This window comes from Marmota flaviventris, chromosome 3, assembly GCF_047511675.1.
Source record: "Marmota flaviventris isolate mMarFla1 chromosome 3, mMarFla1.hap1, whole genome shotgun sequence".
In the NCBI taxonomy this organism is placed as follows: domain Eukaryota; kingdom Metazoa; phylum Chordata; class Mammalia; order Rodentia; family Sciuridae; genus Marmota; species Marmota flaviventris.
Genome location: NC_092500.1, coordinates 59,651,508 through 59,678,691, shown reverse-complemented (window position 1 = coordinate 59,678,691; position 27,184 = coordinate 59,651,508). Strand labels below are relative to the sequence as shown.

General features: G+C 41.0%; 1 protein-coding gene, 1 long non-coding RNA gene and 1 other non-coding gene across 5 annotated transcripts in view; 1 reads left to right on the top strand and 2 right to left on the bottom strand.

Annotated features, from left to right (window-relative positions):
- Positions 1 to 19,013, top strand: part of LOC114085626 (uncharacterized) — a 24,975-nt gene extending 5,962 nt beyond the window's left edge. The window contains exon 3 of the long non-coding RNA XR_011707073.1: positions 18,257 to 19,013. This is a non-coding gene — a long non-coding RNA (uncharacterized lncRNA). The remainder of the gene's footprint in view (positions 1 to 18,256) is intronic.
- On the bottom strand, positions 3,005 to 27,184 carry Rnf41 (ring finger protein 41). 3 transcript variants are annotated; one of them, XM_027926813.2, is made up of 7 exons: positions 26,985 to 27,184; positions 23,377 to 23,573; positions 14,508 to 14,620; positions 7,865 to 8,136; positions 6,873 to 7,008; positions 6,415 to 6,518; positions 3,005 to 5,578 (listed from the first exon to the last, which is right to left on the bottom strand). In XM_027926813.2, the coding sequence occupies exons 3-7, from the start codon at positions 14,595 to 14,597 to the stop codon at positions 5,227 to 5,229; spliced, it is 954 nt and encodes a 317-aa protein (XP_027782614.1). In that variant the 5' UTR covers positions 14,598 to 14,620; positions 23,377 to 23,573; positions 26,985 to 27,184; the 3' UTR covers positions 3,005 to 5,226. The 3 variants fall into 3 exon arrangements, with proteins under 3 accessions (XP_027782614.1, XP_027782616.1, XP_071465878.1); XM_027926815.3 differs by having other exon boundaries at positions 27,015 to 27,184; XM_071609777.1 differs by lacking the exon at positions 26,985 to 27,184 and adding an exon at positions 26,825 to 26,845.
- On the bottom strand, positions 7,267 to 7,404 carry LOC114088881 (small Cajal body-specific RNA 11). The gene has a single exon (XR_003582079.1). It is a non-coding gene; the product is annotated as a small Cajal body-specific RNA 11 (non-coding RNA).

Below are 27,184 nucleotides of genomic sequence, written 5' to 3'. Positions count from 1 at the left end.
TATATATATATATATATATATATATATATATATATTCTTTAGTTGTCAATGGACCTTTATTTTTATTTCTTTATATGAGGTGCTGAGAATTGAACCCAGTGCCTCACACATGGTAGGCAAGTGCTCTACCACTGAGCCACAACCCCAGCCCCGGGTCCTTTGTATTTAAGACAAGATCTCACTAAATTGCTGAAGCTGGCCTTGAACTTGGGATTCTCCTCCATCTATCTTCTGAATAGCTGATATTATAGGCATGTACCACTGCATCTGGCTATCTCTGTTTTGTTTTTATTGGCACTGGGGATTGAAACCAGGGGTGCTCTTTCACTGAGCTATATCCTCAGCCCTTTCTATTTTGAAACAGAGTCTCACTAAATTGCCAAGTCTGGCCTCAAACTGAATTCTCCTGCCTCAGTCACCCATGTTGATGGGAATACAGGCATGTACCACTGCACCTAGCCCTTCAATTGTTTTATATTGTGATCTCAAAACAGGTTGCAATGTTTTAGACCTTTAAGCATTTTTGTTTTGAAGCATTTTCTTTCTTTAAATATTCTTGGTTTTAGGTGGACACAATATCCTTATTTTACATTTATGTGGTGCTGATGATCGAACCTAGTGCCTCATGCATGCTAGGTGAGCACTCTACCACTGAGCCACAACCCCAGCCCCTTGAAGCATTTTCTTAAAGCAAGCCAAGATTTAAAAGTTGTGAGATGTTACATAAATGTTAAGATGTCCAGAGTTTTTTGAAAAATCATTAAAATTGGCAATATTTGGTACTTATTCTTGTATGGCAGACCTACACTGCCAGGTGTCTTCTCTCAAGGTATGTATTTTGGGGGGCTGGGGTTGTGGCTCAGTGGTAGAGCGCCTGCCTGGTATGTATGAGGCACTGGATTTGATCCTCAGCACCACATAAAAATAAAGGTCCATCTACAACATTAAAAAAAAGTTAAATAGAAAAGATATGTAGTTTTCATTTAGCCATCTTTAAAAAAAAAAAAATCTTCCTACAACTGTACAGTGAAAAGATCAGACTAAAGGTGGAGCAATCAAGCATATCTCCTGATGTTGAGAAATACAAAGACTCTCCTGTTATGTCTTCTATCCTCAGAAATGTTTGGCTTGAATCTCTCAAGATTCTAATTTTGTTAAGTAAAACAGGGATTAGAGGAATCATTTTAAGTACTCTGTTTAAAAGCATCCAGCTAGTCAGTGGTGGAGCCCTTGCCTGGCATGTGGCCCTGGAGTCAGTCTCCAGCAGTGGGGGGGAAAAATGCCGAAGTGGCACACACCCCTGGTAATCCCAGCAATGTGGGTGGCTGAGGCAGGAGGATAGCAAATTCAAGACCAGTATTAGCAATTTAGCAAGACCCTGTCTCAAAATAAAAAATGCTTGGGGCAGGGCTATAGCTCCATGGCAGGGCACTGTGAGGCACTGCATTCGATCCTCAGCACCACATAAAAAATAAACAAATAAAATAAAGGCATGATCTCTGCCTACAACTACAAAAAAAAAATTAAAAATAAGTAAAAAAAATAGAAAAAGCTGGGAATGTAGCTTAGTGGTACAATCCTGGGTTCAATTATCAGTCCCACCCCCACACCCCACCAAAATAAAAGCAGTCAATCTATTGAAAAGACAATTCTCCAGGACAACTGGCCTAATCTCTTGAACAAATTAGTATTATATAAAAAAGGTTATTCTGGGAATTCAAATAAAGAAAGTATACTGGGCCAGGTGCAGTGATGCACACCTATAATCCCAGCAATTTGGGAAGCTGAGACAGGAGGATTCCAAGTTCAAGGCAAACCTCAGCAATTTAGGAGGGCTCTAAACAAAAATTAAAAAAAAAATAAAAAGGGCTGGGAATGTGACTAAATGATAAAGCACTCCTGGGTCCAATCTCTTATACCATTAAAAAAAAAAAAAAAAAAAAAAAAAACCACTGGTTTTATTTTCCTCTGTCCATACATTACTAGTAACCTTAGCATACTTATTATGCCTTATGATATATTCATTGCCATTAGGGAGTAAGTTCTTTGAAGGTAAGTGCCATTTTACCACATGAATACCCCAAGCCTCCCATTCTCACTGTTATCCTGCAGGACAGACATTCAATGAATATATTTCCAAAAACAGTTCTACCCCAAAGGAAGAAGATATGGTACCATTCATAACATTCCAAAGAATGAATAGCAGGTTCTCAAAGTAATTTTGGAGGAATTTCGGGGAAAACAGGACTAGTAGTATTACTTGGGTACAAACATTGCTCTTAAGCTCTATGTTGTGATGTGCCCATCATTATGTTCTAATCATACCTTATGTATATCAAAGTATTGACTCAGTGCAGGAATGCCTTTTCCCTCCAACTCACCAGTTTCTAGAATATTATTAGACTTACATTCGCTGCATGACAAATGCTCAAAAAACTTAAAATATAGTTGTGTGGGGAGTTCCTTCTCATGATGGGGAGAAGGTGGTGCCAGAAAGTGCTTAGAAAAAGACTTTATCAGTGTTTGATGACCACAGCAGGTATAGTTGCTTCAGGTTCCCTTCCTCACATTTATTTTCTTGGTTAGGAGGTATCAGGGAGTGGAGGCCTCTCTGCCTGCAATGAAATTCCAGATTTCAAAGCAAAGGTGCTTGTGGGATAGGGGGAAAAGGTGTGCACCTTCTACAAAAAGTAACCCCAAGCCTAGCAACACAGAGAAGACATGGAATTTAGGGTAAAGGCACACCTTAGAAAGAACACAGTTCAGATCACTGGAGAGAGCTTTGGCTGATACAGAATAAGAGGAGGGGGAGGATGCAGGAGAGCACACAGAGCGAAGCAGATGTAGAGTACACACTATTCCTAGATAGATAGCTTCCAAAACAAAGGTCAGATCTAAGGTAAAGGTAAGGTTTACAAAGCAAGGAGAAGGATAATTAAGAGTGGAAGAAAAGCCAAACAGATGAGAAACTTTACCAAGAAAATGAGTAATGGTGAATTAAGAATTTAGAGGATTGAGTGAAAGGTTTATTATTAGTGCAGTCAACACAATGGAAGAGCATGTACAACACAACCAGCAACCTGCAGAGACACTAGTGCAAAGGGTAGGTAGGGAAGTCTCAACTGAGCTTTCCAGCTCCACCTGAGGGTTAAGGACAGGAGACTATGAACCTTGGTAAGGTAGGAAGGGGCAAAGGGAAGTGGAGGAAATGTAACCAGACTAATAATTATAGCAGTGTCTGCAAATTCCTGAGCACCATGTCCTAAAGCTAGAATATGGCTGGTTCCCTACTCCCCTCAAGCTGTATCCCTCCACCCCAATTGAAGTGATGCCGTGACTTGACTAACCCAGACCAATAGCAAGTTGGCCTGGAATAAAATTCCAAAAAGAGAAGCTGTTATATGGTGGAGAGGAGCCCTTTGATTTTTCTCAAACCCCACTCCCACATATTTCATATTAAAATAATCACACCTACTACCTTCCCCTTCACTTATTCTGTCGGTCACTAATCATAGGGATCAAGGAATGCCTCAGGTAGCATAAAATGAAGTTGAAATCCTTAGGTGGACATGGGTGAGGCAAAGCACAGCCTGTTCTTGGAGACACAAGAGATAATTCTTATCCCTTGCCTGGTGAGGCTTAGAACCCAGCTATACAGCTCCAGGCAAACTTGAGGAGGAGATGCACACCCCCCTCCCCATTTTTTTCTTGGTACTAGAGACTGAACCCAGGGTATTCTATCACTGAGCCAAATCCCCAACCCTTATTTTATTTATTTATTTTTTATTTTTTTAATTTTGAGACAGGGTCTTGCTAAGTTGCAGAGGCTGGCCATGAACTTGATATCCTCCTTCCTTAGTTTTTTAAGTAGCTAAGACTACAGATGTGCTTCATTGCACCCAGCAGATGGATGCCTTCAAAATTAATGCTCTAAATCCAGAGTTTTACAATAAGACCCTAAAGGGCTGGAAGCAAATTTCTTCAGGGGCACAGGCATTGATGTTGTGTGTCACATCCATCGTGGGAGTAGAGGAATAACTCCTCATCTCAGATAGGTTATGGAGTGTCAGAGCAGGTATAAATTCAGTCAAGGACTCCCTTGGCTCCTCCTATGTTAAAGCCAAAGGTTGTGCTGAAAAGGAAAAATATAAAACAGACCCCTCCCTGACCCACCCTATCCAGAACCCCCACAATACGAACAGCAAAAGAAATGTTTTAAGTTTTGTTGATATTTTTTCTTTTTTCCTTTCTTAAAAAAAAAAAAAAAGTAAATAAATTAAATTGCCAACAATGTGGCTGGACTAGCAAGTGGGGTAGTCATAACCAGGCCATTCTTTTTAAAAAAAAAAAGGGGGGGGGGGGACAGATGTGATTTGTGAAATATAAACAACAGCCAAAGGAAATTTATCAAAATAACTAACTACAATCACAGGTCTAGAGAGGGGTGTATGGAACTATTATGGGCATGACACAAGAGGCAGTATCTACCTGACTTCAGCAAAAGCCAGAGAGCAGCTTCTTGCTGAGCATATGAACCTCAACAGTCAAACCCCTACCCCAAACCCTGTCATTCCCTAATTATGAAAAAGTGGAAAACAGAGCTCATCTGGAAATTTCCAGCATTCCAACCTAGGAGCCTGCACCTTTAAGGTGGGCTGAACAGGGATGTGCTTCGCACAGAGGTCCAGTCTTCCCCTAAGGGCTATCAGTCATGGCCAATTACTGGCTTATTTACTTCTAGGGTTTTGGATCCACCCTTACCTTTTCTTTTAGATGTCTGTTCCTCAGAGCTGCCATATAAATGCTGCTTAGAATCAACAGGCCAGCCTGCTCTGATTCCCTGGTTTTAGAGTACAGGGATGATTAGCAATTCCTCATTCCAGCCTGATCCTCTAGGGAAAATAAATCTCTTTGTGCTTTCTGAAAATACCTGGAACCAGGGACCCTAGGCAGGAAAATACATAGGTGGGGACTTTCCCACCCATGCTGAGAATTAACAGACATTTTAGGGGAAGAAATATGGCAAAAGGCAGGAATCTGGGTTTCTCCCCTGAAAGGCTGAGCAAAGTGCTCCAGGGCCCTTCAGTGCCAGAACAGCAGGGAGATGTGTGGCTCAAGTGTAAGCCGAGGCATTAAGGAGAGTGGGGAGGACGACTCAAGGCCCAGCTGCTGGAGTGATGGGGTTTTCCCGATTTCCATCTCTTCCTCATAGCTGGTCGAACTCTCCTATATCTCCTCCACGCCATGAGCAAATATCATGACAAGCCCTGGCTCCTGCACCATGTCATCACCCATATGCTGATTTTCACAGGCCATCACAACAACAGCCTGCTTGCCAGGGATGCGCTTGGCCACGTAGTTCTCATAGTAGCGCCGGTTCATCTGTCTTGTCTCTAATGTGGCCAGACCCTGGGGCCAGCTGCGTTCGTGGGCATTTTCAATCAGCTCGTTGACAATAGAGGCAGGGCAGCCACTCTCCACCAGGGAGCGCTTGATTACAGCCTGGAGCACAGCATCTGGGGTTGAGATCATCCCTCCCCAGCGGGTCACTCTGGCCGGCTGCAGGGAGTTCACCCACCTGTGTGGAAGGGGTTGGAGGTGGTCATTTCAGCTCATCACCTTTATCTACTTTGGCTTTTTCTCTTAAGAGGAATGACCACCCACTCTGCAGTTAGCTAGCGTCTATTCTTCCTTCTCCTTCCAGTACTGGCTCAGAAACCCCAAATCTTTCCCTAGATGATCACATCCAAGTCACCACAAGTTACTCACCAATTAAATTCCATGAGTCTACACTATCCTTGAATTTTCTTTGAAATCCCAAATGCTTAGCACTTATAGTGCCTAGCACGCAGTAGGTGCTCAACAAATGTTTATTGATTCCTCTATACTGTGTCCCCGCTAGGCACTATTGCCCTATATATATCAATTCACACTTACATTTAGTCTATGAACTGTATAGCACTCCAGAACTGAAAGGGATCTTAGACTTCACTTGTTACTTCACTTGTTTTTGCGGCATTTTAGATCACTTTCCTGGATTTGTACTCTCCCTCTTCTTCTCTGGGTTGTAAGCTACCTGAAGACAGGGACAATATCTTCTATTTCTTTTTGGCCCTCTTATGACTCCACAGCTTTTAAAACAGGGCTTTGTTCTTGGTGGTACTCACCTAGTTCTGGAAAAACTGCATCCTTGGGCAGGATTCCCTGTCCATCCACCCAAATGAATAAGAGATCCTGTCCTGGAATTGAGGGTTATCCTCTTCTCCTCTGCCTTTGTCCTTTACCCAAATCTGAGAAGCAGTGGCCCTGGCCCAGTTTTCTTACTGCCCTTCTCTGCCACTCCCCTGTTATTCCTCCTTTCAGGCTTTGGTGCCAGGACGTGGAGTCTGACTCCATATCCTGAGTGACACTCACTCTAGGATCTCGTTGTATTCAATCGTCTCCTCCAGGTTCTGAAGGTTGGGGTTGACACTGCGGATTGCACGCATGTATGCCTTTAACAGCTGGATGTCTCGCTTCTGTTGGAGGGAAGGAGAACCAGGGATGACAGTTTAGGCAGACAAGATCTGAGAACCAAGGAAACTGAAAGATCTGAGAAACATGAGACTGTTAGCTTCAGGAAAACAAGAATAGGACTATCTCATTTCCAGCTGTCTCCCCAATGCTTAGCAAAGTGCCTTTACAGAGAAGGCATTTGATAAATGTTAGGTGAATAAATGACATGAAGGGATGAAGGGAAGTCAAATACCCACTCACCAGGGCTTACAAGCACAACCACAAATCCATGTGTTCACAGTGGTGTCTGTCACCCACAGGCATGCAGTTATTTGAATATGAGGCAAATGTTCTACCCCATGTTCTCTGAGCCCTACCTGTTCCGCCAGCTGGTGTTTATGTTCAGCTGACGTCTTCTCCAGCTCTGCAATACGTGTCTGCTGCTGTTGTACCACGGAGCGCAGGTGCTTAATGCAGTTGTGGTTTGGCAGCTCATCTTTGGGCATCTCCAGGCTGCAGTCCAAAGTGGGGAAAGAGCAGAACAGGCCCTTTCAATGGGTCATGTAGGCAAATGGCCTAGTCAGTGGCAGAAAATTGATGAGTGGGATATCTCCTACCCCAGATATCTAACATTCATTTCAGGCCTTCCTTTGTTTATTCCATTAACTTTCTTCCCCCAGACTTCTTCCTTCTCCTTTGCTCTACTTTATCTGAATTTCTTTCATCCTTTAAGATATAGTACTATGGGGATTTTTTTCCTTTTCTTTTTTTATTATTTTCTTGTGCCTTTAATAGCCACTCCTACTTAGTATGGCCCTCCTAAACTGAGAGGGGGATTTCTAGGTATATTGCTAAACCACCCTGTTAAAACTGAGTACAGGGAAGCAAGAAAGGTAAAAGCCAGGACAAGAAAAGACAAGAGTGTTTTATCAATCATATGGGTTTTTTCTCCTATAGATTCTGCCTGTGCACTTATTTATTCTGAGAAATCCTAGATTCACTGCCTCTGCTATCAGCATTTAATCAAATATTTCTACCTCAAAAAAAGAAAAAATAGGGCAGGAGAGAGAAGCCTGGAAATTAGAGCAGTCAGCCTGACGAATAGAAAGCATTATGAGCCTGAAAGGGAAAAATAAAGTAAATCAATTTTTAGTGGTATCACCTAGATTGCTGAATTGCTGTCCTCTTATTAAAACAAAAACTTAGAAAGCAGCAAGAAAGTGACATTTGGGGCAGAGAACCAAGAGGGTCAGGTATGTCTGTGCCTACATGTACAGAAAACCTCCTTAGCAAGTGGGCAGGGCATCCAGATGCAGGAACAGAAATGAGAACCCCTTATCAGTGTGGGGCAGAAGGGAAGGAATCTCACCCGCAGCCCTGTTCACAGGTCACAGGCCGCTTTGGGTTGTGCTCACAGTCACTGAGGTGAGACATGAGGTTGTCAAGACGGACAACAGCACTACAGCCAAACACAGCGTTGTCACAGGCAATCTGCAGCTTTGACAACATGTTCCGCATGATCCGAGGTACTGGGCGCAGGTGGGCAACTGTCACAACGCTACGGTCCACTGGACACGTCTGCTGCTGAGAGAACCACTGGGTGATGCAGGCGTTGCAGAAAGCATGCTCACAGTGAGGTGCCTAAGAAGAGAGAACAGAGAAAGAGGGACACAAGGAAATTAGTAGGAGCTAAGAACCTGGATATAACTACAAAAACAATTGAGCCTTTGAAAAGCTTCTAGAACCAAAGGTCCCTAGGGTCACAGCAAATTATAGATCTACTATGGGCAAGGCATTTTGGGATCAGGCTTAAGATATATTTCCTGTGCTCAAGAATACAAATGGGAGTCAGGTGCAGTGGTGCACGCCTGTAATCGCGAGCTCAAAGCCAGCCTCGGCAAAAGCAAGGGGCTTAGCAACTCAGTGAGACCCTGTCTCTAAATAAAATACAAAATAGGGCTGGGGATGTGGCTCCGTGGTGGAGTGCCCCTGAGATCAATCCTTCGTACAAAAAAAAAAAAAAACTACTCAATAGGTGTAGTGGTGCACGCCTGTGATCCCAGATACTTGGGAGGCTAAGGCAAAAGCATCAGCAATTTAGTGAGATCCTATCTCAAAATAAAACAAAAAAAAGGGATTGGGATGTGGCTCAAGGGTTAAGCACTGCTGGGTTCATTCCCTGGTTCCAAAAAATAAAAATAAAAAACCAAACAGGTTGTGAGACAAGACAAACAAGTAAAAAGTTACATAACAATAAGAGATATAAATAACATTCCAGGACAATAGGAGATGACATAAGACAATTATTGTCAACTGGACTGCACATATAATAATTGGCAAATAAATAAAGACCAGAGGAGGGTGAGATCTTTCCAGACTAGGTCAATCATAGCATATTATTTATGGAGAAGCCAAAATTTGATATGAATCTTGAAGGATGATTCAGATCACAGATATGGAGAAGAGGGAGAAAAGATTTACTGGTAGAGGATCAGTATAAGAGAGCAGAACAAGAAATGCCTGGGACTCCTGTTGAGAAGTAAGAAACCGCTCTACATAGATCCAAGTTGTTATAAAATAAGAAGGCTGACCTTAGGAGTCGCCATGAGTCCCAACAGACACACTTAAACTCCTAAACAGGGCCAGAGTTTTCTATAAATTACTGAATATCTTCTAACTGGATTTCCTACTCCTACCTTGGCCCTCCCCCAAAGACTTTTAATTAATTAATTTATTTTGAGATAGGTCTCACTGTGCTGCCCAAACAAGCCTTGAACTTGCAACTCTCCCACCTTAGCCCTCCCAGTAACTGATATTTACAGGTAAACACTGCACCTGGTTACCCCCTTCCTTTTATAATCCATTCTGCATTTAACAGCCAGAATAAGCATTTAAAAATGCAAAACCCCAACTGTGGTGGCACATGCTTGTAATCCTCCAGAGGCTGAGGCAGTAGGATCTTGAGTTCAAAGCCACCCTCAGCAAAGTGAAGAGGTAAGCAACTCAGTGAGATCCTATCTTTAAATATAATACAGAATAGGGCTGGGGATGTGGCTCAGTGGTCAAGTGCCCCGAGTTCAATCCCCAGTAACCAAAATTAAAAATTAAAAAACAAACCAAACCATATCATTCCCATGCTTAAAAATTTACAATGGGACTGGGCACGGTGGTGCATGCCTGTAATCCAGTGGCACGGGAGGCTGAGGCAGGAGGATCTCAAGTTCAAAGCTAGCCTCGCAACTCAGCAAGGCCCTAAGCAACTCAGCAAGAACCTATCTCTAAATAAAATACAAAATAGGGCTAGGGATGTGGCTCAGTGGTCAAGTATCCTCCCCCCAAAAAATTTACATTGGAGGCTCCACAATAGAGCACTTGCCTAGCACACATGAGCCTCCAGGTTTGATCCTCAGCACAAAAACAACAATAAATTTCTTTCCACGGTTTCCCACTGTACTTAAAATAAATCTAAACTCCTACTTAGGACCTATAACCTCTGCCTAATCTGGGCCTGTGTCTCTGACTCTCACCTTATGCCATATTCCCAGCAATGTTCAGGCCATTTTGGCTTTCTTTCTGTTCCTTGACCATACCAGCTCATTTCTGCCCCAGAACTTTGTGTATGTGCACATGTGTGAGAGTGGAGAGCAGGGGAAGGAAGGAGGAGAAAGGGAGGGGGAAAGGAAGAGAGAGACAGGCAGACACAGACACATTAGAGATTGAACGCAGGGGCCTTTACTACTAAGTTACATCCCCAGCCCGTATTTTTATTTTTTATTTTGGTGGGGTCTTGGTAAATTGCTCAAGCTGGCCTCAAACTTGTGATCCTCTTGCCACAGCCTCCTAAATCCCTGGGATTACAGGCATGTTTCATCACATCCAGCTAGAACCTTTCTTTTTTTTTTTTTAAAATATCTATTTTTTTTTTCAGTTGTAATTGGACACAATACCTTTATTTTATCTATTTATTTTTATGTGGTGCTGAGGATCAAACCTAGGGTCTCACATGTGCAAGGTGAGTGCTCTGCTGCTGAACCACAACCCCAGCCCCTAGAACCTTTCTTTTACTGCTACTCTGTGCTTAAAATTAATGCCTTCCTGCAGATCATAACATGAAAGCCCCTTATCATTGAGGTCTTGGTTCAACTATCAACTCTTATTTATTTATTTACTTACTTATTTTTTGTGGTGCTAGGGATTAAACCCAGGGCCTTATGAGTGCAAGGCAAGCACTCAGCCAACTGAGCTATATTCCCAGCCCCCTCTTTTTTTCTTTTCTTTTCTTTTTTTTTTTTTAGAGCATCATAGTTATACATAGTAGTTGGGTTCATTTTGATAAAATCAAACATGCAAGGAACTTGATTTCAATTCCCATTCCCCCGTTTTCCTCTCCTCCTCCCTTTCCCCGTCTCCCCCCTCCTCTAATCTACTGGTCTTCCTTTTGCTCCTTTATTTATTTATTTTTGATGGGTACTTTCTACATATACATTACACTGAAATTCCCTTTGATACATTTATATATACACATAACATGATTTTGTTAGAGGTATTCCATATTTCCTCCCTTTTTCCATCCTTCCTTGCTCCCTCTTATTCATCTTCAACTCCTCTGATAAAAGATTTATGATATCTGATCCCCCAACTCCCACTGCCTTCTTTCTCTTACTTTGCTTTATCTACCACATATGACAGAAAATATTCAAACCTTGATTTTCTGACTCCAGCTTATTTCACTTAGCATAATGTTCTCCATTTACCAGCAAATACCATTATTTCCATCTTCTTTATGGCTAAAACTCCACTGTGTATATATATACTTGATATATATATTTCTTGATTCACTCATCTACTGATGGGCATCTTGATTGATTCCATAATTTGGCTATTGTGAATTGCAACTATCACCTCTTTAATGATTATCCTAATTCAAACCCACCATTGCTACAGAAGTGTACAGAATGAGCAACCTTTTGTAGAGTTGTATACTCCCCCCACATATCTATCTACTCCCTGAAGGGATACCAAATAAATTTTTTTTTTTTTTGAGAGAAAGAGAGAATTTTAGTATTTATTTTTTTTTAGTTTTCGGCGGACACAACATCTTTGTTTGTATGTGGTGCTGAGGATCGAACCAGGGCCGCACGCATGCCAGGCGAGCGCGCTACCACTTGAGCCACATCCCCAGCCCCCAAATAAATTAATAAAAATAGGTAGACAGGGGCAAGGACAGAAGTGAGAATTCTCTTTTTTTTTTTTTTTTTTTTTGTACCAGGGATTAAACTCAGGAGTGATTAACCACTGAGTCACATCCCCTTCCCTTTTTTTGTGTGTATGGTGCTGGGGATTGAACCCAGGGCCCTATGCATGTGAGGCAAGCACTCTACCAACTGAGCTATATCCCCAGCCCTTTTGTTTTATTTTGAGATAGGGTCTTGATAAGTCACTTAGTGCCTCACTAAGTTGCTGAGGCTGGTTTCAAACTTGGAATCCTCCTGCCTCAGCCTCTAGAATTGCTGAAATTATAAGTGTGTGCCACCATGCCCAGCCATCTTTTCATACTATTTTTATTTCTTTTTTTTTGTGGTGCCCAGGATTGAAGGGATTGAACCCAGGGCCTTGTGCTTGCGAGGCAAGCACTCTTATCAACTGAGCTATATCCCCAACCCACTATTTTGATTTCTTAACCATATAAATGTAATACCTATTCCAAAAATAAATAGAGCTGGGGGCTGGGGTTGTAGCTCAGTGGTAAAGCACTTGCCTCATACATGTGAGGCACTGGGTTCAACCCTCAGCACCACATAAAAATAAATAAAACAAAGATATTGTGTCCATCCACAAATAAAAAACATTTTTTAAAATATTTTATTTTGGTTAGCAAGTGATGTGGATAGCAACAGAATGTGATGGACATCATTATCCAAAGTACATGTATGAAGACACAAACTGGTGTGAACATACTTTATATACAACCAGAGATACGAAAAATTGTGCTCTCTATGTATAACAAGAATTGAGCAACCTTTTGTATAGAGTTGTATTCCACTATCATTTATTTGAAAAATCAATTAAAAATATTTTGTTTTAGTTGTAGTTGGATACAATACCTTTTTTAAAAAATTTATTTTATTATTATATGGTGCTGAGGATCAAACCCAGCGCCTTTTGTGTGGGTTAGGTGAGTGCTCTACTGATGAGCCACAACCCCAGCCCCTAAAAAAACATTAAAAAAAAATAAAGAGCTGGGAGTATAGCTCAGTGGTGGGAGTATGCTTAGCATGTACAAGGCCCTGGGTTCTAGCAACAAAACAAAACAAAACCAAAAAACCAAACAGCTGCATGCAGTGGCATACGCCTGTAATTCTAGCGACTCAGGAGGCTGATGCAGGAGGATCACAGCTACAGACCAACCTAGGCAACTTTGAGAGACCCTGGCTGAAAATAAAAAAAATTAAAAGGATGGAGGATATAGCTCAGTAGGAAAGTATACCTGGTTTCAATCTTCAGTACTACAAAAACAAACAAACTATGGCATGGCATTAACATCCTTAGCAGGGGCCTTCACCCTTGGAAATATGCCTAGTATCACAAAGTTTGCCTCCCCTGCTCCTTAGAAGGTAAATCTTAGAGGTGGATAGACGGTTTCTAACTAGCACTCACCTCTTTATAAGTGTCTTGCTTCAAATGACACCAACAGAAAACAGACAAGGCCCTGTCAGAGAGGGAAGGGAACCCGACACACCCCATGATCTCTGGACATCATAAGGATAGCTCACTCCACACCTATTCAATATGTCTCTAATAGCAGTAGGCTGCAAAGACCTAGAAAAGGGATAGTCAATGGAGGGCTGCTTTTGGAATGTAGTCTGAATTTTATTCAGCTCAACCATATGTGCTTCTTTGGATGATTGGAAACTGGAGAAAAATAATCAACTCAAAGGTTCAAGGGGGAGTCCCTGGGAATTATATAAGCAGTAAATATGAGACCTCACTGATTGGTGTCCTTGTTTGGAAAATGGGATTACCTCTAGTTGGCTGGGAGTAGCAGAGGATTAATTGGTATTTACAGAATGAGGGTAATAAGGATCATGTAGGATGATGTCCCATGAATGCAACAGTTAAGGAATCACCTTATTCATTGTATTTGACTGGTAATACTAAGCTTCTTCTCAAACTTGCCCTAAGAAGGTATGAGTGACTCTGGTTGGGCAAGGCTAGCAAAAAAATAACCTACTGATGCCAACAGCTTTCATGTCAAATTACAGAATGCATGGCTGTACAAAAGTTGATCTACTTAATAGATCCCTGGAAGAAACCATCAGTAAATGTAGTTCCCACTTCCTATGTGTTAATAAAAGAGGTCTACAGAGAGACTAGCTGATTATCAGGAACACTACATCATCAAAATTCAGAGAGAACTTATCAGGAATCCAGAAGGTCAAGCATGGAAAGGAAGATGAATCTAGTCACAGTTCCTGCAGGCAAGAGGCAGTTATGAAGCCACTGCCAGAAGAAACAAACAGTTGGGTAACAAAAGCACACACTGCCTCAGTGATCTCAACTACTCAAGAGGCTTAAGTAGACGGATCCTAAATTCAAGGCCAGCCTCAGCAACTTAAGGAGACCCTGCCTAAAATAAAGTAAAGGCTGGGGATTGTAGATCAATGGTGGAGCACTTGCCTAGCATATGCAAGGCCCTGAATTTGATCCTCAGAATCATAAAAGTAAAAAAGAAGAAAAAACAAGCTACTGACTATTTTACAGCAGAAATATCTTAGAGCAACCTTATAAGAAAATCTGAAGCAGGGGATCTATGGCATCCATCTCAAGATAGACTCTGGAAGGCCCTATTCTTCTTGGAGCCACCACTGCTCCTCTGTACCAAACCTCTATTAAGGTTGGGGAGGGGAAGTAAAACATAGTGACTTCCCCATGGATTCCATTCCTCATGAACATTTTCTACTAGTTCCACTGCTACCTCTTGCCCTACTAAACCCACCATGCAACCAACTCACCTGTACTGGCTCCTCCAAGACTCCACTGCAAATAGGGCAGATAAGATCTTCGTCAACATCCCCCTGGAAACGGGTTACATCATACCCCATGTCTCATCACTGAAACCCAGATCCTGGAAGAAACAACAGAGGAAAAAGAGGCCAGTTCAGAAAGTCTACCACAATGTGGTGAAAATGAACTCATTGCCAAGATTAATTCATTTATCCAACAAATATTTATTAAGAGTCTAATAAGTACCAGTAATTTAGGGGAAAAAAAATAAAAGCTGACATAAGAAATTTAATTTAAGGACTGGGGTATAGCTCTGTGATAGAGTACTTGCCTAGCATGAGCGAGGTCTGGGTTCAATTTCCAGCACCAGGGGGAAAAAAAAGGAAGAGGGATAAAGTGGATAGAGGCCTTGAAAGGTTAAGTACGAGCACAAGTACAGCACTGTGTTAAGTCAAAATGAACTGGATTCACATGCTTACTCTTACAAATTAGCTGTATAGCACAGGGAAAGCTACAAAACCTTCCTAAGCCTAAATTGTTGAGCTGCCATAACGTGCAATCTTAAATGCTCCAAAATCCAAAACTTTTTGAGTACTACAAATGGAAAATTCCATACCTGATCCCATGTGATAGGTCACAATCAAAACACAGGTACACTAAAGATATATATAATGAGCTATGCCAATCATGGTGGTACATGCCTGTAATCTCAGCAAATCAGGAAGCTGAGCTAGGAAGATTGCAAGTTCAATGACAGGTTGGGCAACTTATGGAGAACCTGTCTCAAAATCAAAAGAGCTGGGGATGTAGCTTAGTGGTCCAGCACCCCTGGGTTCAATCCCCAGTACAGGGGGCGGAAAAGAAAGATATTAGGTTTGGGATGTATGTATATAAAATAAAAACAAATTTAATGTTTAGACTTGGTCCCATCCCCAAGATGTTTCATTGTACACATGAAAACATTCCAAAATCCAATTAAATCCAAAATCCAGAAATTCGGGTCCCAAGCATTTTGGATAAGGGATGCTCAACCTACACTTGATTAAAAGTTCCTTTAAAGTAGGAATTCATGTCCCTTTCTATATTCAATGTAGTACTGAAGCCAAATTACTTACATAAAACAAATCAATAAAGTGTTTGGTGTTTTTTGTTTTGCTTTGATTTGTTTCGGTCTGGTACTAGGGATTGAATCCAGAGTTCTTTAATGCTAAACTATATCCCAGATCTTTCTCTTTTCATTCTGAGACAGGGTCTTGGCTAAGTCACCCAGACTGGCCTCAAATTTGTGATCCTCCTGCCTCAAACTACAAATTCCAAATTACAGGCATGCCCTACTATGCCCAGCTAAGTGTTTGTTTAAATGTTGCTTTAACTGGGAGCTTCACAGTAACGATGTGAAGTTTTTTTTAAGAGACAGTTTTTTTTTTTTAGTTATGCATGGACACAATATCTTTATTTTTTTATTTATTTTTATGTGGTGCTGAACATGTGCAAGGCGAGCGCTCTACCACTGAGCCACAACCCCAGCCCCTAGTATCCTGTTTTCTTAAATAACACTAAAATTTTCTTTTAGGAATCATACCATGGTTCCAATGGACATGTGGCCCAAACCAAGACGGTGAGACTGTTGCCAAGAACCTTCCTGGTACTATCAAGAAAGCCCTTCCCCTGGGGTCACAGTTGACAGGATGAACCACCCAGAGTAGCTGGGGACCATCTCTGCCATTAGCTTGCTTATAAGAATGAAGGACTGGTAATATAGCTCAAAGGTACAGAACATATCTAGCAGGCCCTTGGTTGAATGCTCAGTACCACACATACACACACACATAAAAAAGGTTGATATAAAGTAAGAAATCATATTCATAATTTTCATAATATTCAGTAAAGTCCTGGATTCTACCTTGCCTAAAGCACAATCGCCACCCCCCACCATTTGGGATGGGTACTGGGGATTGAACCCAGAAGTTCTTTACCACTAAACTACATCCCCAGCCCTTTTTCTTCCTTATAGGAAGACAGGGTCTCATTAAATTGCTGAAGCTGGCCTCTACCTTGTAATCTTCCTATCTGAGCCTCCCAAGTTGCTGGGATTATAGTTGTGTGCCACTGTACTAGGCTAAATTTATATATTTTAACTATTTTGTATGGTGCTGGGGATTGAACCCAAGGCCTCACACTTGCTAGGCAAGTACTCTACCATTGAGCTATATCCCCATTGTCAATGTTTTAACTTTATTTTGATTTCAGATTTACAGAGAAGTATTAAGAACAGTACAAAGAATTTCCATATCCCCTTCATCCATATCTCCAAATACTAACATTTTACATTTATTTTATAGTTTGCTCTATATATACATATTTAAATTTGGGGGGGTGCCTGTAATCCCAGTGGCTGGGGATGTGGCTCAGTGCTTGAGTGCCCCTGAGTTCAATCTCTGATACTGAAGAAAAAAAAAAAAAGTAGAAGAAAATCCTGGAGAAAAGGGGCTCATAAAAGTCGAAGAGGGGCTAGGGATGTAGCTCAGTGGTAGAGTGGTTGCTTAGCATGCAAGTTGCGAAAGGCCCTCAGTTCAATCCACAGTGCCAAAAACACACAAACAAAAAAATTAATCAGAAAAAAAATAAAATCATTTGCGCTTTTAACCAGACAAGGTGGCGCACACCTGTAATCCCAGCAAGTTGGGAGGCTGAGGCAGGAGGATCTTGAGGTCAAAGCCAGCACCAGCAATTTATCAAGACCCTAAGCAGCTCAGCAAGACCCTGTCTCAAAATAAAAAATAAAAAAGGGATAAGAACGTGGCTTAGTGCTTAAATGCCCTGGGTTCAATCCCCAGTACCAAAAAAAAAAAAAAAAAAAAAAAAGACTGCAAATGTAGCTCAGTGGTAAAGTACCCCAGTACCAAAACCAGTAACAATAATAATTGGTGCTTTTAATGCACCAGGTAAAAACCTACAGATGATACATATCACACCTATGAGGTCACTGCAAAATAACACATGTAAAGTATGCCTCCATGTGTGCAAAAAAAAAAAAAAAAAAAAACCAATATATATGTGTGCACATGCTTATATGTGTTTGGAACTCTCTAGAGGATACACAGGAAATTGCTAACAGTGCTTGCTGCTGAGAAGTGGGGACTAAGGCATAGAGATAAGAGGGGAATTTTAATTTTTCTATTTCTCTGTACCCTTGGAAATATTTGTTTGTATAGTATTCACAATTCAAATATATCTATAATTATATTAAATTGTGAAAGAATGTATAGAAAATATTTACTTCATGTGTCATGTGCTATATATGTCATGTGTGGCATATAAAATACACACATGTTAAGATATTACATACTATAGCAAGGCCTAGAAAAAATGTACTCTTGCAAGAAAAGGTTGAATACAATTGAATTATGACATAAACTTGGTAAATATACTAAAAAGTATACACTCTTCTATCTAACAATTCTACCTAGAGAAACTTATCCTAAGGAAGTAATTACCCAAGGGTACAAAAAGAAATGAATCTAGTTGTCTATTTAAGTGTTGTGTATAGTAGCAAAATATCAGAAATATCATAAATATTGAGAATTTCTTAAATCCATAAAATTGAATATCATGTAGCATTCATACGACTTAAGACATAATTATTTCTCATCAGTAACATTTACTTAACATTTATTGTTTATATAATTTTTACAGATCTTATATGCCATAGTTCTATTTTTGTTTAAAAACAAAAATATATTCATTCTCATTCCAGTCAGAATGGCAATTAACAAGAATACAAGCAACAATAAGTATTGGCAAGGATGTAGAGAACAAGGTACCTTCATACATTGCTGGTGGGACTGCAAATTGGTGCAATCACTATGGAAAGCAGTATGGAGATACCTCAGAAAACTTGGAATGGAACCACAATTTGACCCAGCTATCCCACTCCTTGGTTTATACCCAAAGGACTTAAAATCAGCATACTACAATGACAACAGCCACATCAATGTTTACAGCTGCTCAATTCACAGTAGCTAAACTGTGGGACCAACCTAGATGCCTTTCAACAGATGAATGAATAAAGAAAATGTGGTACATATACATAATGAATATTACTCAGCTTTAAAGAAGAATGAAATTATGGCATTTGCAGGTAAATGGATGGAACTAGAGAATATCATGCTAAGTGAAATAAGGCAATCCCAAAAAACCAAAGGCTGAATGTTTTCTCGGATAAGGAGATGCTGATCCATAGTGGGGTGAGCGGTGGGTAGGGAAGAATGAAGGAACTTTGGTTTGTGTACAGGGGAAAGAATGGAGAGGTGGGGCTGTGGGGATGGGAAGGACAATAGAATAAGACAGACATTATTACCCTATATACATGTACGATTACACTACTGGAGTAAATCGGCACCATGTATAGCCAGAGGAATGAGAAGTTGTGCTCCATTTGTGTACATTATGTCAAAATGCATTATAGTGTTATATACAACTAATTAGAAAATAAAAAATAAAAATTTAAAAAATGTACATATATTTATATGCTGTGTATTCACATTTATATTTTCTTTTTTTTTTAATAGGGGTTGGTAACAAGGGATTGAACCCAGGAGCATTTTAACACTAAACTACATCCCCAACACTTTTTTATTTTGAGACAGGTTCTCACTAAATTGCTGAGGCTGGCCTTGAACTTGTGATCCTTTTGCCTCAGCCTCCTGAGTTGCTGGGACTGCAGGCATGTACCACCATGCCTGGCCACATCTATATTTGAAAACATCTCAAAGGATATCTATTATAAAAGCCATTTTTAAGTATACATTGTTAATACTTTTAATTTCATTCTCAGTTTTGCTTTTAGTTTTTCTTACTTCTTCTACAATGATTTTTTTATTGTTATTTTTGTGGTGCTGAAGATCAAACTTGGAATGATCATGTTTTATATATACTATTAAACAATAAAGAAGACAACAATTATTGAACATTACTAAGTGTTTGGCACTATTTTAAGCATTTTTGGAATATTAGCTCATCTAATCCTTATAACAACTCTATGAGGTCAATACTATCATTATTCACATTTTACAGATAAGTAACACAGGTGCAAAGGTTAAAAAGCCTATCCAAAATCATACAGCTAACTGGTGTAAAGCCAGATTCAAACCAGGTGGACTGGCTCAGAATGAAGCCTTTTTTTTTTTTTTTAAATATATTTTTTTAGTTGTTGATAGACCTTTTTTTTTTTTATTTATTTACATGTGGTGCTGAGAATTGAACCCATGCCAGCCAAGTGCACTACTAAGCCACAGTCCAGCCCCTCAGAATCAAGCCTTTTAACCATTATACTTACCTGCCTCCCCAAATGAAAAATGCAAGTTGGGGCTGGAGTTATGGCTGAGCAGTAGAATGCTCGCCTAGCACATGAGAGGCCCTGGGTTCAACCCTCAGCACCACATAAAAATAAATAATAAAATAAAGGTATTGTGTCAATAAAGGTATTGTGTCCAATTACAACTAAAATATAAATATTTTTTAAAAAGGTGGGGCTGGGATTGTGGCTCAGCAGTAGAGTGCACGCCTAGCACATGTGAGGCCCTGGGTTCGATCCTCACCACCACTTAAAGAAAGAAAAATGCAAGTTGCCAAAACAGTATGCATACAATGGCCCATTTTTATAAAAATAAATTTAAAAAGGAAAAGTCATATAGGTAAATATTTTTTAAAATCTAGATGCTGGAGCCTTTTTTTTTTTTTTTTTTCTTTTTGGTATCAGGGATTGAACCCAGGATTGCTTAACCACTTAACCACTGAGCCACATCCCCAGCCCTTTTTTGTGTGTGTGTGGTGCTGGGTGCTCAGGGCCTTGTGCATATGAGGCAAGCACTCTACAAAATGAGCTACATTACAGCCCCCCAGCCTTTTTTTATATTTTATTTTGAGACAAAGTCTTACTAAATTGCTTAGGGCCTCACTAAGTTGCTGAGGCTGGTCTCTCAAACTTGCAATCCTCCTGCCTCAGCCTCTTCAGCCGCTGGGATTACAGGCATGCACCACCATGCCCAGCTTGCTGGGAGTATATTTTAGATCTAGGTTGTACATTTCTGCAAAATTTGAGTTTTAAAACAATGAGTTATCCTTAGCAAGTTGTGAAAATTAATATTACCTTTTTTTCTTTTCTTTCCTGAGGCAATGTAGAAAACAGGCCTAGAGTTTGTATTGTGCTTCATTACTGTCATTTTAAATCAATGTTAATGATAATGTCTTAAAGAAATCAAGTACTGAAAATTATATGAATTGGGTTTCAGAAGATCCCACATCCCCCCCAAAAAATAGCAAAAAAACTTCCCTCAATTGGTGCACAGATACAGAAAGAGGGTAGAAAGCCATCAGCCAAGTATTAAGAATTAAAAGGTTCCCATATAAAGTCAGGGTTTAGATAACTCTGTAGAGCTGCTAGTCACAGTTGTTTTTAAATCTGACCACATCCCTACACTTAGTTGTCTGGAGATTTTCCTACTTTATCCTTCTTCCTGTACCTGTACCCTTTCTGAGATGTAGCATTAAGAATTAATGGGCCAGGGGCTGGGGATGTGGCTCAAGCGGTAGTGTGCTCACCTGGCATGCGCACAGCGCTGGGTTCGATCCTCAGCACCACATAAAAATAAAATAAAGATGTTGTGTCCGCCAAAAACTAAAAAATAAATATTGAAAAACTCTCTCTCTCTTTAAAAAAAAAAAAAAATTAATGGGCCAAGTGCAGTGGTACACACATGTAATCCCAGCAGCTTCGGAGGTGGAGGCAGGAGGATCACGAGTTCAAAGCCAGCCTCAGCAATTTAACAAGGCACTAAGAACTGAGACTCTGTCTCTAATAAAATACAAAATAGGGGTAGGGATGTGGCTCAGTGGTCAAGTGTCCCTGAGTTCAACCCCTGGTACCCCCTTCAAAAACAAAGAGTTAATGGAAACCAGGCACAGTGGTACACACCTGTAATCCCAGCAGCTTCGGAGGCTGAACAGGAGGACCACAAACGCCAGCCTCAGCAGCTAGGTGAGACCCTAAGCAACTTAGTGAGACCCTGTCTCTAAATAAAATACAAAATAGGGCTGGGGATGTGGCTCCATGGTTGTTGAGTGTCTCTGGGTTCAATCCCCAGTACCAAAAAAAAAAAAAAAAAACTAATGAGAAGGGCTGCAATTATAGCTCAGTGGTAGAGTGCTTGTGTGCTTGCCCAGTATGTGTGAGGCACTGGGCTTGATCCTCAGCATCACATATAAAATAAATAAATAAATAAAGGTGTATTAAAAAAAGTCAATAGATGATGCCTAAAATTTTAAAAAGAAAAAAAAAGAATTAATGGGAAATTCACATTTCTAATCTGGTTAGGGTATTCCCTATTCCTCACCTATGAGAAACAAATGTTGATATGGTTATACACAATCTTGAAAGTCAGTTCTCTGATTTGGCTTTGTTCTGTCCCTAGGCACAGTCTAAATCTGATAGGTTAGGCTCATTTGACTATTCCTTCAAATCTCTGAAACTTCCAACACAGCTACTGGCTGGCCCAGAGGCCAGTCCAGTTATTATTCCAATAGGGAAGCCTCAGAAAAATTCAGCTGCTTATCACCCTGGAGCAAAAGGCCTAGTAAAATGGTAACCACAAGAACCTCAAGAGTCACAACTAGCAGGGCATAGTGGTACACACCTGTAATCTCAGCTCCTTGGGAGTCTAAAGCATGAGATCGCAGGTTCAGCAATTTAGCAAGGCTCTTAAGAAACTTCATGAGACCCTGTCTCAAAATAAAAAAATTAAAAGGAAGGGCTGGGGACTTAGCTCGGTGGTCAAGCGTCCCTGGGTTAAATCCCTAGTCCCCCCTCCTCCAAAAAAAAAGTCTTGAAAGGGTTCACTCAAACCAGGTAGGTGACCTGAAGTAGCACCGAGGTATCTCTTTCAGGCTTATAAAAGTTTGCCAATCTCTGATTTAAACATCTTAATCCAAATTGAAAACTGCATTCTGAGTCTCCTATTTTGCAAGCTAGAATCAAACCAGATTATGTTACTTACTTCCTCTGCATTACACCAGAATTTCTCCATTCTTGGTCACCACTGTTCTTGTAAGAATGCAAGAGATTTATCATACCCCTTCTTACACTTTTTTTTTTTGGGGGGGGGGGGGGTACTGAGGATTGAACTCAAGCCACTTGACCACTGAGCCACATCCCCAGCTCTATTTTGTATTTTTTTTAGAGACAGTGTCTCACTGAGTTGTTAAAACATGATGTATAACATGAGATATATATATGGAAAAAAAAAAAAAAAAAAACCAAGATGGTGTGGGCTAATCAAGGAAATATGACAGTAGTGGTTCATGCTGTAATTCCAGCAACTTGGGAGGCTAATGTAAGAGAATTGCAAGTTTGAGGACAGCATAGGCAACTTAACAAGGCCCTAACAATTTAGTGAGACCCTGTCTCAAAATAAAAAGGTCTGGGGATGAAGATCAGTGGTAAAGCGCCCCTTGGTTCAATCCCAATACTTAAAAAAAAAATCACAGAAAGTATTCTATAGAAAGAAGTTTTAGGAATCAGGTTTGTTTTGTTGTTGTTGTTTAGGAGGGGTACCAGATATTGAACTCAGGGGCACCCAAGCACTGAGCCACATCCCTAACCCTATTTTCCTATTTTTATTTAGAGACAGGGTCTCACTGAGTGACCTTGCTTTTGCTGAGGCTGGCTTTGAACTCATGATGCTCCTGCCTCAGCCGCTGAGTCACTGGTGTGTGCCACTGCACCCGGCTAGGAATCAGGCTTTTAAGAGCAATAGGAACCCCAACTGGCAGAGAAAAGAGGTGAAGCCTAGAATGGGATTTCAAATCAAGGCTCCTTACCTTTCAAGTGTTGGGGGGCAGGTTCCCTGTTCACAAGGCTCCAACCCCCTGATGCCTCCACTCAGTACCACTCAGGAGATGCTCCAAGTAACCCATCTTGTTGGCTATTCTCCAATTGAGTCTTCCTTCCTAGTGACAAACTCCATCACCAACGGATGGATGTAATGTCACAATCAGATGTCACAATCAGGAGCACTCTATTAATAGGAACAAGGAAGAGAAAGGTGAGTCAGGGGAACTACCTCCATTGGCATGAGACTGGATAGACTTGGATCTGGTCAAGAGTTAGTTGGGAAGAATGAGACAACTCCTTTAAGGACTACGGGTTTCAGTACAAAGTAGAGCTCATGAGCTAAGGAATCAAACATATAGTCCAACAGATTCAAACATAACTGGGAGAGAGGAAAAGGATAAGAAAGAGAAGAGCAGTTGGTGATTTAAAAAAAAAAAAAGAAAGAAATTAAGAAAAAGGATTCTTTTATTCAGCACACCTAACTAGAAGTAATGTCAATGATTCCAAGTCCGTGATTATATAATACAGAGAGTCATAATACCAGACGTATTCAGTATGATGCTTTCATGTTTTAAATGTTTTCACACACTTATTTCATGTTCAAAGAATTCTAGTCCTACCCTTTAATTGGAAATACTACTTCATACAGAGATGCTCAAGAATGATGGTACATGTGCAATTCTACTTCCTAAGTCAGGAAATATTCTTGAAGGGACTGGCCTTTAAATAAAATAAAATAGGCAGTAAGGAAATTATTCCAGAGTGGGCAACTCAGAAGGCTGAAGAGCAGTAAAATTAGGGTGACCAGACTCTCACCTTTACAAGAATGGACTCAAACAGAAAAGATAAAGGTGATTATGAGATCTACTCAACTATTTTCAGGGGAATAGCAATTATTCAAACTTATTTCCTCACTAATATGTGTCTGTTAATAATTTAAGGACTGTGTTGGGATAAAATAGGATGATGACTTTAAAACATAATACTTTAAAGGAAAAACACAAAAAACAAATTAAAGAAACATAATACAAAGTCCACTTCATCTCTTTTTAAAAAATATTTTTTAGTTGTTGGATATCTTTATTTTATTTATTGTTTTTATGTTGTCCTGAGGATCAAACCCAATGCCTCACACATGCCAGGCAAATGCTTTACCACTAAGCCACAACTCCAGCCCCACCGCTTCATCTCGAGTCTGGTACATATGTTCAATAATGTTTCATGCTCATTAACCACAGTGTGTTTTGCTCTTCCTTCCTTCCTTTCTTTCTTTCTTTTTTCTTGTAAAGGGGACTGAACCCAGGGACACTTTACCATTGAGCCACATTCTCAGATCTTTTTATTTTTTGAGACAGGGTCTTGCTAAATTGCTTAAGGCCTTAATAAGTTGCTGAGGCTAGCCGCACACTTGTGATTCTCCTACCTCAGCCTCCGAGTTGCTGGAATTATAGATATATGTTCCACCAAGCCCAGCTTTAGCACATATTTTTAAATTAATCAGAGTAATAAAGGTGCCATGCCAGACACACTTTCTCTTGCCTGTGGTTCAGCTGGGGTTGGGAGGTGTTGGTATTTCTCTATACTTTCCTTTCCCACCCTTAATACAAAAAAGGGTATCATATTTCTTTCATTTGGATGATACCCCCATTTCCCAATAAAATACATTTGTACCTCAAGAAATGCTTCCATAGGGCTGAGGTTATGGCCCAGAGGTAGGCGCTTGCCTAGCATGTGTGAAGCACTGGGTTCAATCCTTAGCACCATATAAAACAAATAAATAAAGGTACTATATCAACCTACAACTAAAAAATAAACATTAAAAAAAAAAAAAAAAACTGGGGTTGTGGCTCAGTGGTAGAGCACTTGCCTAGCATGCCAGAGGCATCGGGTTCAATCACCAGCACCACAAAAAAATAAACAAATAAAATAAAGGTATTGTGTGCATCTACAACTAAAAAATATATTTAAAAAAAGAAAGAAGTATTTCCATGCCAGGTGTGTGGTGCATGCCTGTAATCCCAGCAGCTCAGATACTAAAACAGGAGGATTGCAAGTTCAAAGCCAGCCTCAGCAACTTAGTGAGGCACTAGGCAACTCAGTTGAGACCCTGTCTCTAAATAAAATACAAAATAGGGCTGGGGATGTGGCTCAGTGTTTGAGTGCCCCTGAATTCAATCCTGGTACCAAAAAAAAAAAAAGAAGAGAAATGCTTCCAGGAACCAGTACTATGGCTATGCTCAAGCCTCCTTCAAGTGACAAGTTCCAGACTCAGAAAGCAAATAGTTGCTCACACTCAGAAAACCAATCCTACTTCAATACCCCACTGGGTAGAACAAAATGGGGTTTTTCAACAGAGTGGACAACAGAAGTCAGAAGACTTGGATTCTAGTCCTAGTTATGGAGCAACCAACTGGACAACTTTGAATAAACTATCTAACCCTTCTGTAGTTTTCAGTTTCTTGAATTGTCAGGTACAGAAAATGATACCTGCCCTAACTACCTTATATACTGTCCTACAAACAAATGAGAATTCAAAAGTATACTTAATTCTACTATCCTCAGGTAAGGTATTATTTGTAGAAATATTACGGCAAAATAGATTTATAGTGAGAGCCAGAGGAAATGTTTGGAAAAACTTGTTCCTTCTTTTCAATTACTGGGAACTAGGCCAGGCCACAAGGTCAACTGGATACATAGGGTAATAACACTTTTGCATCACTCATATTCCCTCACTAGCCCACTCCATTCCTACTTGCTGGAAGACTAGCAGCCTGCAACACCATCAGCCTATTGTCAGACTCGAAAACCATTGTATAGGAAGGAATAAGACTTGCATAGATCATTCTCCAAAAATCGCGACCTCAGTAATAGCCTCATTTGCTGTCAGATGAAATGTTTCTTAATGGGGAAGATATCTGTCAACCCCTCAAGCAAAAAACGCTTTCACCCCTCTTGGCTTCTGGCTTCTTCTTCAGCCCCCAGCTCCCCACTCCTCAATATCCCTGCATCCTAAATTGGGGCAGGGTTTATGGTGTGTGAAGAGGTTGCGTGAAGCGTGCATGAGGACCAGGCTGCAAACCAAGGGCAAAGATGTAAGGAATGTGAGATTCCTTCGCGGAAGGCTGGGAGAGGAAAAGGAGCTGGGAAGGAATGAAAGACACAAGGCTGCCAAAGACAAGGCATGGGAGAGAAGCCAAGCTATTGCGCTTTGAGGGCGGAGGTTCAGGTTCCGCCGCCCCTGCTGAGGCTGGCCCCCCGAACGTTCCCTTCCTTCCCTCCAAGCCTGTCAATCATTGCCCATTTAAATACCACGCTGTTCTCCCCGGGTCCGCTCCTCCCAGTCCTCCGGCTGGCTCAGACCCCCTCCCTCACATAAGACTCCCCTACTCCAGGGCACCTCCCCCAGCAACACAACCTCCAGAGCCCCCTTCTCACCTCCCTACTCCTTCCCAAGGCTGCCCTCTTCCTTCATTTTTCATCTTTACTTCACCCCTTCTCCGGAACCCCAGTATCTAGAACCAAAACCCCTGGGACTTCGCCCCTTCCCCTCCCACACCCTGGTTTAGGTGAAAACTCGCGCAGGCGCAGTACGCACCACCCTGGACGCAGTCTGGGCTCTCCGTACCCGGGTCTGCCAGGAGTTGAGGCCGCAGCGGCCACAGGATAGCCCCGGTGCCGGGTCCCAGCCTTTCCCGGGAGGGGAAGGGGAAGGGGAAGGAGAAGGAGGGGAAAGAAGGTTCTGACCACTCGTCGCTGTCTCAGAAGGATCCTTTACCCCGCCCACTGCTGCTACGC

Coding starts and splice junctions, on each gene's coding strand:
- Rnf41 (XM_027926813.2), bottom strand. CDS start 14,597: ATGGGGTATGATGTAACCCGTTTCCAGGGGGATGTTGACGAAGATCTT. Junction 7,009..7,864: donor ACCTGTGAACAGGGCTGCGG/GTGAGATTCCTT, acceptor TTTGGACTGCAG/CCTGGAGATGCCCAAAGATG. Junction 6,519..6,872: donor AACACCAGCTGGCGGAACAG/GTAGGGCTCAGA, acceptor TCCCTCCAACAG/AAGCGAGACATCCAGCTGTT.